Source organism: Ipomoea triloba, chromosome 7 (assembly GCF_003576645.1).
Source record: "Ipomoea triloba cultivar NCNSP0323 chromosome 7, ASM357664v1".
NCBI lineage: Eukaryota > Viridiplantae > Streptophyta > Magnoliopsida > Solanales > Convolvulaceae > Ipomoea > Ipomoea triloba.
Genome location: NC_044922.1, coordinates 5,297,284 through 5,314,204, shown reverse-complemented (window position 1 = coordinate 5,314,204; position 16,921 = coordinate 5,297,284). Strand labels below are relative to the sequence as shown.

Below are 16,921 nucleotides of genomic sequence, written 5' to 3'. Positions count from 1 at the left end.
GGGGGGGGGGGGGGGGGGGGGGGGGGGGGGGGGGGGGGGGGGGGGGGGGGGGGGGGGGGGGGGGGGGGGGGGGGGGGGGGGGGGGGGGGGGGGGGGGGGGGGGGGGGGGGGGGGGGGGGGGGGGGGGGGGGGGGGGGGGGGGGGGGGACAAGACATTTTAAAATATGGGTTTGTTGAGGTTTTTGTCCGGATTAAAAAGTAGGCCAAAAATGAGTGAGCTAGAAACAGGTTTTTCCTTATTGCATGATAATCAAAGTCTTTAGTACATCTTTACCATTATTTTGGGTCACTGTTGGTCCTTCAAATTTACCAAAGTAACTGTCATTTGTCCTTTCTGTTGGTTGCTTTTAACCTAATTTAAGCTAATCTAACATAAGTTAGGTAAAAATATTAACTGGATGGATTAAAATAATAACAAAAAGACTTTTGTATTGATGCTTGATTATTATTGTGATCACAATGAAGCATGGATGCCATAGAGTGATGAAGATTGAATAGAATGAAATAATGACTGGATAAAATTATTTGATGCATTGGTAACGAATTTAACATTTTTAACCAAATTATTTTTCAAATTAAGGCTGTTTTTGGCAAAGCTTATTTAGGAGCTTATAGCTTATTTTAAGCTACTAATAAGCTATAAGCTTTGTTTGGTAATGTTCTCAAAATAAGCTAGTTGCTTAAAATAAGAGCTTATTTTGAAACGCTACTTCATGTAGCTTTTCAAAAACAAGCTAGTAGCTTCTTAAAATTTTTCCATCTTTATCCTTATTATCTTATATAAATGACATAATTTATCCCTCACAATTAAAACTCTTTTGGCCTTTTTTCTTCAATATGTTTCGTTGTAATTTTAATTTGATATTTGTGTTTGAACAATAATTTCTGTATGAATTAATTTTATGAATTATAAACATCTTGTTTTACTTTATATATTTTCAAATATATGTTCTTACTTTATATTTAATTAAATTATATTGATTTCATTATTTTATATTTTAATATGTAAACAAACCTATTTAAATTTAAAACTATTTAACTTTTATGAAGATATCCTTTTTAGTCTTTTTACATTTATCAACTTATCATTACATTTATCAACTTATCAAAAAGCTCATTTTACCAAACACTTTCAAGCATAACAACTATCTTAACAGCTCTTCAGATTTCAGCTTCGAGCTTATAGCTTTTCAGCTTTCAGCTACTTTTCAGCTTTCAGCTACTATTTCAGCTAGGTTTGCCAAACATAGCCTAAATATTTTTAAACCAATCATGATTGGAAGGAGAAGTGTTACGTTGTAGTCATGAAAATCACTATGCCCGCAACTCATTATTTGTTGGTCACCATTCATTGAATTAACATGCACTCACTTGTGTGTTTAAAAAAAATATTTGTTCTCCGCACGTGTGTTAGAATAATGAACATTTTGAGGTAAAATAGTGTATGGTACTTTATGTGTTAAAATAATGTACTTTATATGTGTTAGAATAATGAAATTTCTGGGGTAAGATAATATACTTTATAAGTTATAATACTGTATTTTATGTACTAGAATAATGTACTTTATGAGTTAATAAAATGACATCTGAAAAATATTTTCCTTTATGTAAGATAATGCATTTTATGGGTTAGAATAATGTATTTTTATGTATTTTTAGACCATGATCCACATAACTGTGTGGACCACGATCCACGTAACTTTATTTTATTTTTAGTATTACTAACTCTGTTCCAACTAAAAAATTAAAAAAATCGTTATGGTTTTAATGTGCATTTTGGCACCACAATAATGAAACCCAAATCCCAACTACCAACTAAATCACATTATATAAAGTAGCAAATGTAAACTTGACATGATAACTAGGCTCTCAATTTTCAAGATTAATTCTATCCAATACTACTCAACAACACTGGTTGGTTGGTGGAACCAGAAGACTCTCGAATGCCGTTTTTATTTTGATCTTCTTTTTATTATTATTTTTTTAATAATATGTATTTTATTATTTTCGGTTTTCGTTCAAATATCTAAAATATCCTTAATTTATAAAAATTTCATCAAATCTCACTTTATTACATTAAAGGACCTCTTTTACTGTTTGGATTAAAAATAAACTAATTTAAATTGTAGGATTAAAAGTAAAAACGTTACTATCCGTAAATTAAAAGTAAAATAAAATTATAAAAAAATTATTAAAGAACAAGAAAAGAAAATGAAAGTAGAAGTTTAAAGAAAATTCATTTGGAACATGTGGCCATGTGGGCATGTTGAACACTTGAACTGGTTGACGAGTCACATATATATTATGGCCACTAAAGTCGACAAACATTCGAAATTATTTGAATTTGGTGCATAAATTTTTTAAACTTTCAATTTTATCATTATCCGGGAATATAAAATTTATTTTTATTTTTTAATTTAGTTTTGTATTGTTGTTTTTTTTTTTCTCAAGAATATTATTACAATATAACAAACTCAAAAAATGCTAAGCACCTTGTGCTCAGATGGCATGTAATGGCTCTCTCATATGAGAGGTCGTGTAATAGGGTCAGTTGTATTCCAAAAAAAAAAAAAAACTCACCAAACACTTCTTACCCCTTTGGATTTTTTTCTTCCATTTTCTTCCCCTAATGTGACCTTCATTCATTGGGTGCCCATGAATTGACTGACCCACCACTAATTAAAAAGGTTATTTAGTAACCAATTAAATGATGCCACATTATGAGGGATGAATTGGAAGAGAAAAAATAGAAAAGTTATCTAATATTAGTAATGAATATATTAAATCAAGGCAAAAACTTGTGTAAGACCGTCTCACCCTGGGTCGGGTCGGGTCGGGTCGGGTTGGGTCAAGATGCAAAGGTAACCCTTATATGCACAAATGTCATACTTATATGCTCAAATGTAATACTAATCATGAATAAAAATTTTGTTACTTATAAGGGTAAATGTAATACTTTTAAGGGAAAATAAAATACTTTTACATTTCGATTTAAAAGTATTACATTTTTCCTCAAAAGCATTATATTTGCTCTTATAAGTAAGGGACACTTGTCAACATTACTTATTATGAAAAATGTGTTACTTTTTCTCTTATAAGTAACGAAAATTGTATTCTTGATTAGTATTATATTTGAGCATATAAATATGACATTTGCACATATAAGTATGACATTTATATGGTGCTTTGACCCAACCCGACCCGTCTCATGAATAAGGATCCGTGAGACGGTCTCACACAAGTGTGACCCTTCAATCAATAATGTTAAAGTTAAAAAGAAAAAAATAACATTTTTCTAAATAGATGTACCTAATCATGTCATTTATGAATTATAATAATAGTCCACATCAAAGTTCTAAATAATGAGGATGGCATTACATAAACAAGACTAAACGATTGAATTATAGTATAACAAAGTGCACTCCTGTTGACAATTTATTGTTTAAATGAATAGAGTTCCATTCATCTTAATAAAATTGTGTCACTATAACAATTAAGCAAAATATCTTACAAAGAAGGTCAAAATTATCATATGATTAATAGCTCTAATTGCAAGACAAACAATTAGATTAAACTTCAAGATTGAGCATTAGTTAATATGAGTGGAAGTCATGATTAAAATTAAAAGTGTGCAATAATAATTGTTTTTACGTACCTATTTTAAAAGGCTACATTTTATTAGATTGTAGCTTGGGGGAATTGGATGGTGACCTTTGTGTAGATCAAATCATCAAAATGAATGCTAATATATAGTGAAAAAGAGCCAATCAATGTTGGTAATGCAAAGGAGGTTGTAAAGCTTGTTGGAAGTTGTACAGTTTTTTGTTTTACTACTTGCCTCACATTTTTTTTAACGAAAAAAGAAATATCATTAAACAACACTTAAGTCATTTAAAACAGTAGAGGAAATAAAAAGAGGTCCTGAATTATTCTAGACTCTACTAATTAATTGCATAGTAGCAAAACTAGCTAAAAGATGAGCAACCATATTGGTTGTTCAATGCACATGACAAAACAAAACATCATAAAAAACAAGAAAGTAAGGATACATTGTCTTTCAAAATCGATCCAAAATGAGACAAATTTGATTTCTTCGGCTTGGTTACATTATTAAAAGTTGAGCATAGTTTCCACAATGATCCATCCCCATTAATTGGTCTTTAGCCAGCTCAAAGCTTTGCGAACAGCAAGAGCTTCCGCTTCCCTAGGCTGCATTGCCTCTTCTCGCACAGTGGAGTTAGCCACCACAAGTTGGCCATGATGATCATGTAGGATCCAACCCATATCCATAAGATTAGAATCAAGTCGGATAGATTCATCCACATTTAATTTATATTTCCCCCGCTCCGATTTTTGCCACTTAGCATTGCCAATCCTTATAAGTTGTATTTTCTCGTTGTACGGCTTTTAGACAACTTTCCAATCCCTGATAAGGTTTGCCAAAGACAATTTCACCACCTCTATAGGATAACTGGATAAGTAACAACTTTCTTTCAAATTTTCTGGTTTCGAGCCTCCCAAATGCCCCAACAAATAGTGATAAAATGTGTAAGTTCCATCTGGGATAGCGTATGGAATTTTTGTTTCAGTCACTCAACTAAATCAACACCATCCGTACAGCCCCAATGCCTACCATAGGCAACCCACACCATTCTGCCAAAAACGCAATCAACAAAAAACATGAAAAGTAGTCTCCTCCAACTTGCCAAAAAGAGCACATAAGTCGTCACAAGACACACATGGCATGTCTGTAACGAATCTTTTGTAGGGAGAGTAAGAGAACACAAATTTCAGAAAAAAAAAAAAAACATTTTACCTTAGGAGGTATCATTAAATTTCACATAATACTAGTCCAACCTTTCCACCCATTATCTTTACACTCCCTCAACAGGAACTTGTAAGCACTCTTAACCGAATAAATCCCATTGACCTCTTAACTCCAAAAAATACCATCAGGCTCCTTATTTAAAGATATAGGAATCTTCAAAATCAACAATTATCACGATCACAAAACAAATCACCCACAATCTTCATCCCAAGCTTTCAACTCTAAATTCGTAAGAGATTGCACATTGATATTTAAGAGATGATCGTAAGGAGTCACAATATAGGGATTAATATTGTCAGGGAGCCAATGGTCATTCCAAACTCTTATATTTTTACAATCCCACACCTTCCATCTAAAACCCTCCCTAAGCTCATTTGCTGCTTCCCCCACACTCCTCCAAATAAAAGAGGGGTCACTACCTAGCTTGGCATGAGTAAAAGAGGTTGTATAGAAATATTTAGCCTTAAAAACCCGCATCACTAAAGTTTCGATTCGAGTAAAAAAAAACTCACACTTGCTTCCCCAATAAAGTCATATTCATTTCGTGCATTCTCGATCTGGAAACCCATTCCCCCTAAGGATTTTGGTTTACAAAGATCAGTCCAGCTTTTCCAACGAATGCCCCTTCTTCTCTCTCGCCTCACACTCCCACCAGTAAGAATTCATAAGCCTTTCCAACTCCTCACAAAGGCCTTGAGGCAGCATAAACACATGCAAGACAGTTTTAAGAAGAATCTCCCACCCTACTCTAGACATATAACAGTTACCCTATTGTCCTATTCTAGCTTTGATTTTATCCTTAACCCATTCCAAAATATCACTCTTTGTTCTCCCCATTAAACTTGACAATCCCAAATAATTCCCTCTCAAAGCAGTTTGATGAATGCCCAATTCATCACATATAATATCTCTACCCTCCCATCCCGGCCACATTTTCCCCAAAACTCACCATAGATTTGTCATAATTCACAGCTTGACAACTAGCTATGCCAAAAAGCCTCAAGACCTCCTTTACCCTCCCAGCCTCTCTATAGGTAGCTTTAAAGAAAAGAATCAAATCATCAGCGAAAAATAAATGATTAACCTCCGAAGTGTTCATTGCAAATACAAACCCCAATTATACCCCTTTCTTTCTCCTTCACCCGAAACATCCCACTCAAACCCTCAACAACAACAAGGAGATAAAGGATCCCCTGTCTAAAACCAAGACACGGAATCATTGGTTTCCAATCCTCCCATTCTAAAAGAACATGATAACTCAAAGTAGAAAAAACATTCTTTCATAAGCCTAACCCAAAGATCAGCAAACTCCATTTTCATAGCATCAACCTAGCTAGATATTCCCTTCAAGATGGTGAAACTCCACACCGTGATTGTTAGAGCTCGATAATGTGTCATTATTACTCACAATCTGCCACCTAAGAACCAACTGTTAGGGCTCGATAATGTGTCATTATTACTCACAATCTGTCACCTAAGAACGAACTCAATTATCCATATGGACGCCTTCTACAACTTTTGTGCCAGTATATGTGTAACTCAAGCAACTCGTATTGACCAATAAAGGGATAGTTTTTGTTAAATTAAAATTTAGAAAAACTTTACCTTTAAATAATGTCATGTACATCTCCACCCAACAGTAGATTGATTAAGATGTTTGAAATGTGGCTTGATTCATCACTCAAATTACTTGAGTTTGAGCTCGACTCGATAATATGTAAGCAAATCAAATTTAAACATCAATTGAGTAAAATCCCAAACTTGTAGTCGTAGCCTCATTAGTTTATATGGTAAATATTCACTAGTAGAAATTCTTTAATTTTTTTATTACTAAAAAGTAGTTTAAAAATTGTTGAAATTGATTTTCTAATCCTATTATTTTACCTCTTTGGGAGTAAAAAAAAACCATATAATTGGAAAAAAAATAGCTAGATATGTGCAACCACAATACGGTGGTCGAAACTAGCTAGGATTCCCTAATCATCACGGAAAGATCATGCTTGGGTTAATTTTTTTTTTTAATTTTATTTTATTAACACAAACACAATGTTAGTTGATTGTATAAATTTTTTTAAAAATAATTTAAAAAATTAAAATATAAATCATACATATTACTCCTTATAACTCTAGTTTGTTTCAAATGGTATACTTAGTACCTATATATCGTTTTCATCAATGGCTTCACTGCTGCTACAATTTACTAGTTAAAAATCTAAAATTTACATGGTTGCACCAATCAAAATAGTGACTTTTCTCCTCCATTAGTGATGTTAGCTTGACTAAATTGATTTCACTTTTTACCGGTTTTCATTAATTAAAAAAAATGTTTAAAAAAAACATAAACAAGTTAACTTGTTTAAAAAAAAAAAATCTCTAAACATTTACTTTTCATATCTAGAAAGACTAAATAAATACATAGATATTATTTAAATACCTTCAATGTTTTGTTAGATTTGTTTTTTTACTTTAATTTTCGTTAGCTACCTTGACAGTAGAGAAACTTTCAAATCCAATCTGAAAAAGTAAATTGTAAGCATTAAAATAGTCCCACGGTGAGTTTTAAATAGCACTGGCAAACTTTTCTGTAAATCAAAATTAAATTTATATAATAAATTAAATTTGTTAAGAATTAGGATTTTCACCTGTGCGTTGCACGGAATGAATTTGTTATAATATTTTAAGAAATATTTGAATTGATATACAATTATATAAAATATAACATCGAATATGAGTATGAATAAGTGTATAAATGCAATTATAGTATGAGTCTTCCTTGCATGCAACAAATATCACAAAAATTCAGTGTTCTAAAATAAGTGTATAAATGCAATAGGTAGATAATTTACATTATTGCATCATATTCATTAATTTAATTACTTGTCGGTTAGTTATTGCAAGATCTTGATGTACACTTATATTTTGATATTCAGTAAGTATAACTATATTAGAGAAAAAATTTACATGGGAGTAATGGGATAATCAGTTGAGTAATTGTTGGTTGACCGTAGAGCGTTGTGTTGGAGGAAGAAGATGATATATAGTGACGATGATATTGCCCTTCACTATATATCATCTTCTTCCTTCAACACGTTGATATTCTCTGGACAAATAACTGTTGGAAAAAAATTAGCATAAAATGGCATTTTACTGGCAATATTGTGGTACAAATATATGTGGGGTCCACTTTCGATTTGGGTCGGGTCAAAGTGGATTCGTGTTCTTCGTAGTTAGACGAAAAGATTGATATATTATACGCACAAAACTGATAATGGGTGAATGAGAAATTGGTTCTCAAAGTTGACCCATTTGAGTTAGAAAAATATACAAAAAAACCTTTCAAGTAACTTTTGTCCCACATTGGTTTGAGAAGTGGTTTGCACCACTACTTATACAAGAGTTTTTCTAAGGCTTATTGAATTGTATAGCATTGAGGCTCTCTCTCGCACGCAAGGGGGGAGGGGGTGCAAATGAAATCCCAAAATGAACTTAAAAAGGCTTGACTCGTGCGCCGACACCTGCATGCACGAATGTCGTTCAGAAAATTGGTTGGCCTTGCGGGTTGAATTATGCCAAATTTTCATATTTTGTACAATATTACGCACCATACCATAATACAAGTTAAAACTGAGGATATTGTTTTTATTAATAGTATAGATTGCATTGCAGAGAAATATATATACTGAATTATTACCATTAGTAATTCTAGTCTAGAATTGTATTACGAATAGGAACGTAGGGAATAATATATTTTATTAGGAATTCTAATTTAATTTACAATTGTATTAGGGATAGGAACTGTATTACCATATTTTATAATATTACGCAAACCATAATATTATAGGTCTATTTTGGGCGGGAAGTTAAAACTGAGGATATTGTTTTTATTAATAGTATAGATTATTGAATTTATTATGTGCGAAACATATGCCAAAATCTCATGTACATAGTTCGAGCTAGTCCACAAGAATGCTAATGGTAAATGAGCGTTTCACTTAAAATTCTTTCAGTAACAAGGTAATTCATTAGCGAGAAAATTTATGGAGTCTATTTTTCTGACGAGGTTGAAAAATACGAGTTAAGAAAATGCCCAAAATCGTAGTTGGAGCTAGTCCACTGAGACAGCTAATGGTAAAAGAATGCGTGCCGAACACCTTTGAAGACTATTTGAGAGTTTGAGAGTAATGGCACGCGGCACGCAATGGGGTGATACGGTTGGCGTATTGGATTGGGCCATAATCCTCACCTTCTTATTTGCCCCTCACCCTACTTAGTACTTATGGACCCGTACTATATCTATTAAATTTTCTANAAGTTAAAACTGAGGATATTGTTTTTATTAATAGTATAGATTGCATTGCAGAGAAATATATATACTGAATTATTACCATTAGTAATTCTAGTCTAGAATTGTATTACGAATAGGAACGTAGGGAATAATATATTTTATTAGGAATTCTAATTTAATTTACAATTGTATTAGGGATAGGAACTGTATTACCATATTTTATAATATTACGCAAACCATAATATTATAGGTCTATTTTGGGCGGGAAGTTAAAACTGAGGATATTGTTTTTATTAATAGTATAGATTATTGAATTTATTATGTGCGAAACATATGCCAAAATCTCATGTACATAGTTCGAGCTAGTCCACAAGAATGCTAATGGTAAATGAGCGTTTCACTTAAAATTCTTTCAGTAACAAGGTAATTCATTAGCGAGAAAATTTATGGAGTCTATTTTTCTGACGAGGTTGAAAAATACGAGTTAAGAAAATGCCCAAAATCGTAGTTGGAGCTAGTCCACTGAGACAGCTAATGGTAAAAGAATGCGTGCCGAACACCTTTGAAGACTATTTGAGAGTTTGAGAGTAATGGCACGCGGCACGCAATGGGGTGATACGGTTGGCGTATTGGATTGGGCCATAATCCTCACCTTCTTATTTGCCCCTCACCCTACTTAGTACTTATGGACCCGTACTATATCTATTAAATTTTCTACAAAATATTGCATTTTGTAATACCAATCTTTCATACTCACTCTTTAACGAAAATATAAATTTTTTAATTTGTTAATAAACATAGTTACCGTTAATTATTATAATCATCAAATATATGTACTATATTTCAATGGAAGATTAAATTAAGGTAGCGTGCGTGTATAAAAGTTCACGTGGACAGCTCAATTAATTACAAAAGTGAAATTTATCACAAGTAATTAATAATTGATTCTCACCTGTAATAGTGTGAAAGTAACTTTTCAAATAAAACTTTCCGTCGGGTGAAAGTGCGAAGACGATTCTATCATTTTGTCACAATAAAGATAAGGGGAAGAGATAATAGTTGACGGAACCGTCTGATTCAATTCATCAGTGCAGGAACTTAATTGACGCACACGCAATGCAAACAAAGAGCCGTGTCACAGCTGGCTCTTTTTTAATAATGTCCGAATCATTTTTTTTTATTTTTATAAATCAATAATATACTACGGAATTACAGATTTCTTTTTAAAATTTCCCCAATTAAAAAAAAAAAAAACACCCCAAATTTAAAATTTTTAAATATAAGTAACAATAAATTCTTAACTGAAAAATCAAGTCCAAAACTTATGATCACAAATTCAAAAAGAGAAAAAAATTAACATTTTTTATTATTTTTTTATTTTTAATGTCCTTTTTTTGAACGTTCCAATTTCATCTTTATCAACTTGTGCCCAATAAATGTAGGGCACATTGGAAGAACCCAAGATCAATCTTGGATCATTCTCCTTTGATTATTATTTTTTTTTTTATTATATTCAATAACTTCATAAGCACAAACATAGTACCAATAATTAATTAATTTAATTAATTATTAACTGGACCAAATTCATCCGTCCAAGTTAATAAAATATAGACATGTTAACAATAATTAATATATATTCAATAATTATATTGTAAAAGTGGGTCAACATACATAATTAGACATAGGTGGTTTGGTCTTTACGTAGATGCTAAATAGTCAATAATTTATCAAAATAATACTAAACCCAAATTATCACTAGCTAGAAGGTACATTATGGCTATATAGTTTTGTTTTCACCGATCTAAACTTAATGAAATTAATACAATTTCCTTTAAAAAAAAAGTTATGGATTTGATTACTAGAAATTAAAGCTCGGTTCAAACCGCATGACCTTATGGATCAAACGCATTAATAGTCCGCTTATTCGGTTATTTTAGGCTTTTTTTTTTTTATTGCTTTAGTGATTTGAAAATTAATAGTCAAGTCATTGTTGGTAAATAAAGTGGAAATTAGTTGGGCAATTTTTCTTAAATTTCTGAGTGTCGGCAAGACTGCTAGGGCAATGCTTTTACAATATTATCCTTGATAATATTTAACATGGAAAATGGCAATGGGCGACCTTCAAGGCCAAGGCACATGAGGTATGTGTCATCATTTTGGGGTTGTTGCTTAAAACTAATGCCTTTATGTGACACAAGCTGCAAAAATGCTCCCAAAAAGTAGAGAATAACATTAGGTGGTGTAGATCCCCATAACATTCCAATATGATGTACAGCTTTCACGAGGAAGGACAAAATGGACATTTTATTACTTGCTGAAGTATTTTCAGAATTAATAATTTAATATCAGTTTTTTTTTTTTTTAATTTGGTGTGTAGATTTTGTTTTTTGNAGTTTTTTTTTTTTTTAATTTGGTGTGTAGATTTTGTTTTTTGTTTTTTTTTCTTTTTTTTTTTTGTTTATATATTTAGTTTTCATGCATTAATCTGGAGATGTTATACTTTAAGCTGATTATTATATTAGTGTATGTATAAATTAAAAGAGATTGTAATTGTATTATATTAATTATTCATTGGTTTGAAAGTTCGTAGTAGCATTGTTTTGCTTTATTGCATTGATCATAAAAAAGCTAAAGTCTTTCATGAACATTCATGAACATTTAAGTAGAAAGCTATTGATTTTTCTTTTTAAGAAGTCTAGGTTTCACATTATAACATTGCGAATAAAATAATTTTAAAATATATATAAGAAAATGATACTTTTTTCTCTGAATTATATTGTTGTAGTATTTTTACACTTTGAATTGTTCATGTGTCCATATTATCCCGTCAATTATTGTAAAAGAGATAGTTTTTTTTCCTTTTCTATTAAAATAAGTATTTCATTTATTTTTGTTTACCAACAAATCATTGCTTATATGTGGGGGGCAGAAAAAATGCAAAAAAAAAAAAAAAAAAGAAGAAGAAGAAGAAGAAGAAGAAGAAGAAGAAGAAGAAAAAAGAGCAAACACCATTTGTAAATATTTTAATTATAATTTTAAGTTAATGCTAGTAACAAAATTAAGATTTAAACACAAATAATTTATTAATGCTAAATAATTATAACATTAATATTAATGTTACTAAATATGAGAGTGGTTCCGATTCCAAATAGATGATTCACAATTTTAAAAAATGATAAACTGACAGTTCTGATTTTAATCACCAGTTTGGACCTTTTTTTTTTAAATTTATTTTCTATTTTTCAAATAATCCAAATTCAATATTTTTTAATAATTTTTTTCCCGGTTTAGAACGGGAAGCAATTCCGATTTATAATTTTCCAAAATCAAAATCTTTTGGGTTCCGGTTATGAACCGCAACCAAAATCATCCCTACGATTTCGATTTCAGTTTGGATACTATAATGTCCACTTCAGTTCTAATTAATCAAACCGTGGAGATCTCTAAATATTACTAGTATTAGTTAAAAATTATAATTATAATATTTACAAATAGTATATGTAGTTTTTCACATTTATTCTAATTCTCACATATAAGCATGCAATAATTTGTTGGAAACAAAAATAAAGAAAAACAATACTTATTTTAAGGGTCAAAATGTTCATTTAATAAAAAATGTGAAAAAATCATCACTTTTAAAATAACTGAGATGGCAATGTAACAATTCAAGGGGTAAAAACGCTTTAACCATATAATTCAGAGGGAAAAAGTGTCATTTTCTTTTATATATATATATATATATATATATATATATATCAAGAAATTTTTTATTTTTATTTTTTTTAAAAAGAGGTTACCTTTCTTTTTCTAATGGACCATTTTCTTTTTAATGGTTGAGAAATGTTGCTTTTTGTTTTCCTTCTGAAATGGAATAGGAAATTCGAGATCATTAAAGTAATTTTCATTGAATTTTCTTTGATATTATTTTAGATGAATATTTATCAAGTAATAGAAAAATACCAGTAAATCAATATCAATAAACATAAAGTAAAGTGAACACATCAAATTAACTTTTTAACAACCGTTTTAAGATAAAAGTTTAATAATTTAAAACTTATTAAACTATTCCTTTATGGAATTGTTGCTATAGTAAATCTTGAAAATGTTTGGTACCTAACCTTTCTTACCAATAACATAAGACAACTAAGGACATATGTAACAAGAGTTATCCAAATTTGTGCTGGAAATAAGATGCATGTTACACCCATCAATTTGTTTAAACATCAAATCAACTACTTAAATCACCATTGTCTTGTAGTATAACAGCTAGTTTAGTGAATTTTAAAAACTTCCAACTTCTAATAATTTCCACCCCGAAAGACTATGCCCAGATAAGGCTCAAGAAAACCCACCCACCTCTCCTCCCCCACCCCCCACCCCACCCCACCCACAGGATACAAATAACAAATGGGTTAAACAAAATAACCAAACATTAAATTAAGGAACCCAACTTTTGTTCAATGAGACAGGGCCAACAAATCAAATGGTGGCTTGACACATCAAAGTAGAGACTGGGACCCATCGTCCTCTTGTTGATATACCCAAGGTTGATCTGATCATCCTTTAACAACTCCTGACACATCTGACATAAAAAATCTTGATTGTAGAAAAGTTTGGAACCTTCTCCAATTGTTTCCATCTCACAGATGAATAAATTATCAAAATGATTGGTGAATTATAATAATTTTACCACTTAAATTCTTAAAATTTTAATTTTTTCTAATGAAATTTTCAACTATTAAACTTGTATTCGAATGTTACAAGTTTTATTTTTGTCTACATTTTCTCAATCGAATCCATCACATAGAGTCTCTTTAGTCTAATTTAATTTCTTGTATGATTCGCAGGCTTTTACACATAAACAACGTTTGTTCGGTACACACCCTCGAATATTGACTATGAGTATTTAACTATTTATGAACCTAATAAACGACTGTGATCCATCCTTACTTTTATTTATTTATTTATTATTTTTTTTAGAAAACCCATGGTACATTTGAATCCGGCCTCCCTCCCCTATCTATGTATAATGTATATAAAGTGGGTGCCTTTGTTTCAGTGCTGCAAAGTTTAACTTGACTTGCAAAACTCTCTTGTCCCAAGTATTGGCCCATCGATTACTGTCCCATCCTTTTATTTATCTAATCTAAACTTTTTTCAATTTTCTTTCATGGTAAATAATATATGGAGATTAGCTCTTCAAACATCATAACTCATCTCCACTTTTTGTTACATAGTACGTCATAGCCTTTTTCAACTTGAAAAGAGGACTAGTTCAAAATATTCTTCATTTATAAAGGATTTAATAGTCTAGTTACTACTTATCTTTATGCCAAATAAACTATAAGCCCAATTTTTTATTTAGTAACGTATAAAAGTTTCATAATTTATACAATTTTTTCAGTATATTGGATACTAGAGAGGATAGTGAGAACGGCTGAATCAGGATCTTTAATTTCAACTCTATAGTCAATTCTTAATTATTAAAATGATTTAGTTTTCTAAATAACGGCAGAATAAGTGTCCTATTTCGTTTTCAAAAAAAAAAAGTGTCATATTTTTAGATAAAGAGATTTTATTTAAAATTGTATGTGATTATGATGAAAACTTTTCAAAACTGGTCATCTAATTATTCAAATGGTGTAACAATTGTTTAAGGTGGAATTCTTTGTCTAGATCCCTTGCCTCTAGAAATGCCAAATTGTTACTAGTTAAATGAATGCTATAAAGATTAGATAGAGACATACTATTAAGAGAAAATGATCATTATCAACATAAGATAAGAACTGCCTATATATGATGAATTTAAATTATTTTTCTTATATGGATTATGACATTCCTTAATTAGGACACCACACCTAAAAGTGGTGGGGACCCTAAATAGCAAAAGGCAAACCTTTACACCAATTGGGAATTGAAACTTGTAACGATTTGAAGAAGACTTAAATGCTAGCTTAAAAAGTAATTAAATTTTCTTAAATTACCACTGAATTAATTCTAGAATCCTTCAAAAAGAAGAATTGATTAAGAGCCTTAAAACTATTATACCAAATTACCTATTCTCTATTTATAACTGGAATTTTGTCCAATCATTAATATTTTGTAACAACTTATTGTTCAAAAATATTAAAATTTAAAAGGTGTTTAAAGTAGTTTTTCCAATTAACTTTCTGAGAAAGTCATTTTGCATGAAATCAGGGCGCTATCGATTAATCTACCAAATATTTTTCTACAATTAACTAATCAAATTTACTAATTCAATTAACCAACTGCATCTATTTACCAAACACTCTAATTTCGCGATCAAACTTTTATTATGGGTAAAAGGGGAAAGGGAATAAGAATCGAAAATTATAGGAATAAAAAATTACTCCATTGAAGAAGTGGACGCTAGTTAAAAGAGAATCATATTCCCTTTATCAAGATGAGAACGCAATAAGGATATGATAGACCACAAACTGGAAAATTATTATAAAAAAAATAAAAATACAAGTAACATAAAAGGGTTGTTAATTGGAATTATTACACGGAGAAATTAAGGAAATGGTGGAACCAACCTAATGAGGATTAGAAACTTTGGAGAAACTAATTAATTTCCTGTTTTCTTCATAGTACCACGTACGAAGATCTTTATCTTCATAATTCTAGCCGGAGATTCTTCACCAGTAGAGAGCAAGAACCCCCAAGAAAGCTCCGGCGATCAAGAGGGAAAATCCGGGCTTACCGGCGCCGGAAAAGTACTGGTCAACCGGGTATAAGTTGCCGGGAGGGCCGTTGAAGTATATGTATTGGTTGTTGGGCGTGGTGGGCCCGCTGGGCACGTAGCCGCCGCCGGGCGGAGGAGGGCAGTAGCTGCTCGGCGGTTTCTTCGGCGGCGGCGGCGAGGGCGGCGGCAGCGCCGGAGGAGGCGGCGGTGGCGATGGGACGGGGCACGGGTTGTTGCAAGGGCAGCCGCCGCACTTGTTCTCGCCGGTGGTGTCGTCGAGTTTTCGTGGGTTTAATCCGTGGGTGGTGGGGATGGTCAAAGCTGCCACCGCGAGGAGGAGAAAGACGGCGAGGCGCGGCATCGCGAGGGCGGTGATCGGAGATCGGATCTCTTGCCGGAGATGGGTAGGGAGTGGTTTTATAAGTGGGTTGTGTAGCTTAGAAGGAAGATATGGTGATGGGTATATAGTAGGTGTAAGGTGACTTAATGGCTTGGAGAGTCAATAAAAATGAGTGAATCAAGAAGAAAGAAGTCCCTTTGGAGGGGGGTTCGTTTACGTTTCCTCTACGTGCATGATTGTGTGAAATGACTATTTTGGGCTCCTCTTGGGCAACTATGAGAAATGTGAAACTAAGGAATTTCTAAACTTATTACACTTGGCTTTCCCACGTAATGACCCATTCTTGGTTATATTTTGTCTATAAAAGTCAAAATTCTCTGACTCTAAAGGTCCACACTTAATGTGACATGATAATGAAAAAATAAATCATGGTAATTCAATGACATCTTAGGTAAAAAGAGGTAGTGACGAGTGCCCACAAGCATTCTCTTGCTTATATTACGTCTATAGGTGGGATACATGTATAAAGACTTATGTGAAAGGACTAGCGCCAGGTACCCACAAGATTCCTGCTTATATTATTAGATCTAAAGGTGGAGTATATGTACAAAGACTGATATGAACTTAATCAGATTAGTCAATATGTTTTTCTTTCAGTGAACTATTACTAATTAAGAATTTCTCTTTAATAAAATACTTATATATATGAGTCAACTATGTTAACTTCAAACGCTTATCCATGACACATAGTTTAATCTTTTT

The 16,921-nt window shown here is 31.9% G+C and overlaps 1 protein-coding gene across 1 annotated transcript; it reads right to left on the bottom strand.

Moving 5' to 3' along the window:
• Window positions 1–15,504: 15,504 nt before the first annotated feature.
• Window positions 15,505–16,360, bottom strand: LOC116024749 (chitin-binding lectin 1-like). Its single transcript, XM_031265731.1, has one exon. It carries the CDS (start codon window positions 16,178–16,180, stop codon window positions 15,773–15,775), a length of 408 nt encoding a protein of 135 aa, XP_031121591.1. The 5' UTR covers window positions 16,181–16,360; the 3' UTR covers window positions 15,505–15,772.
• Window positions 16,361–16,921: the final 561 nt, after the last annotated feature.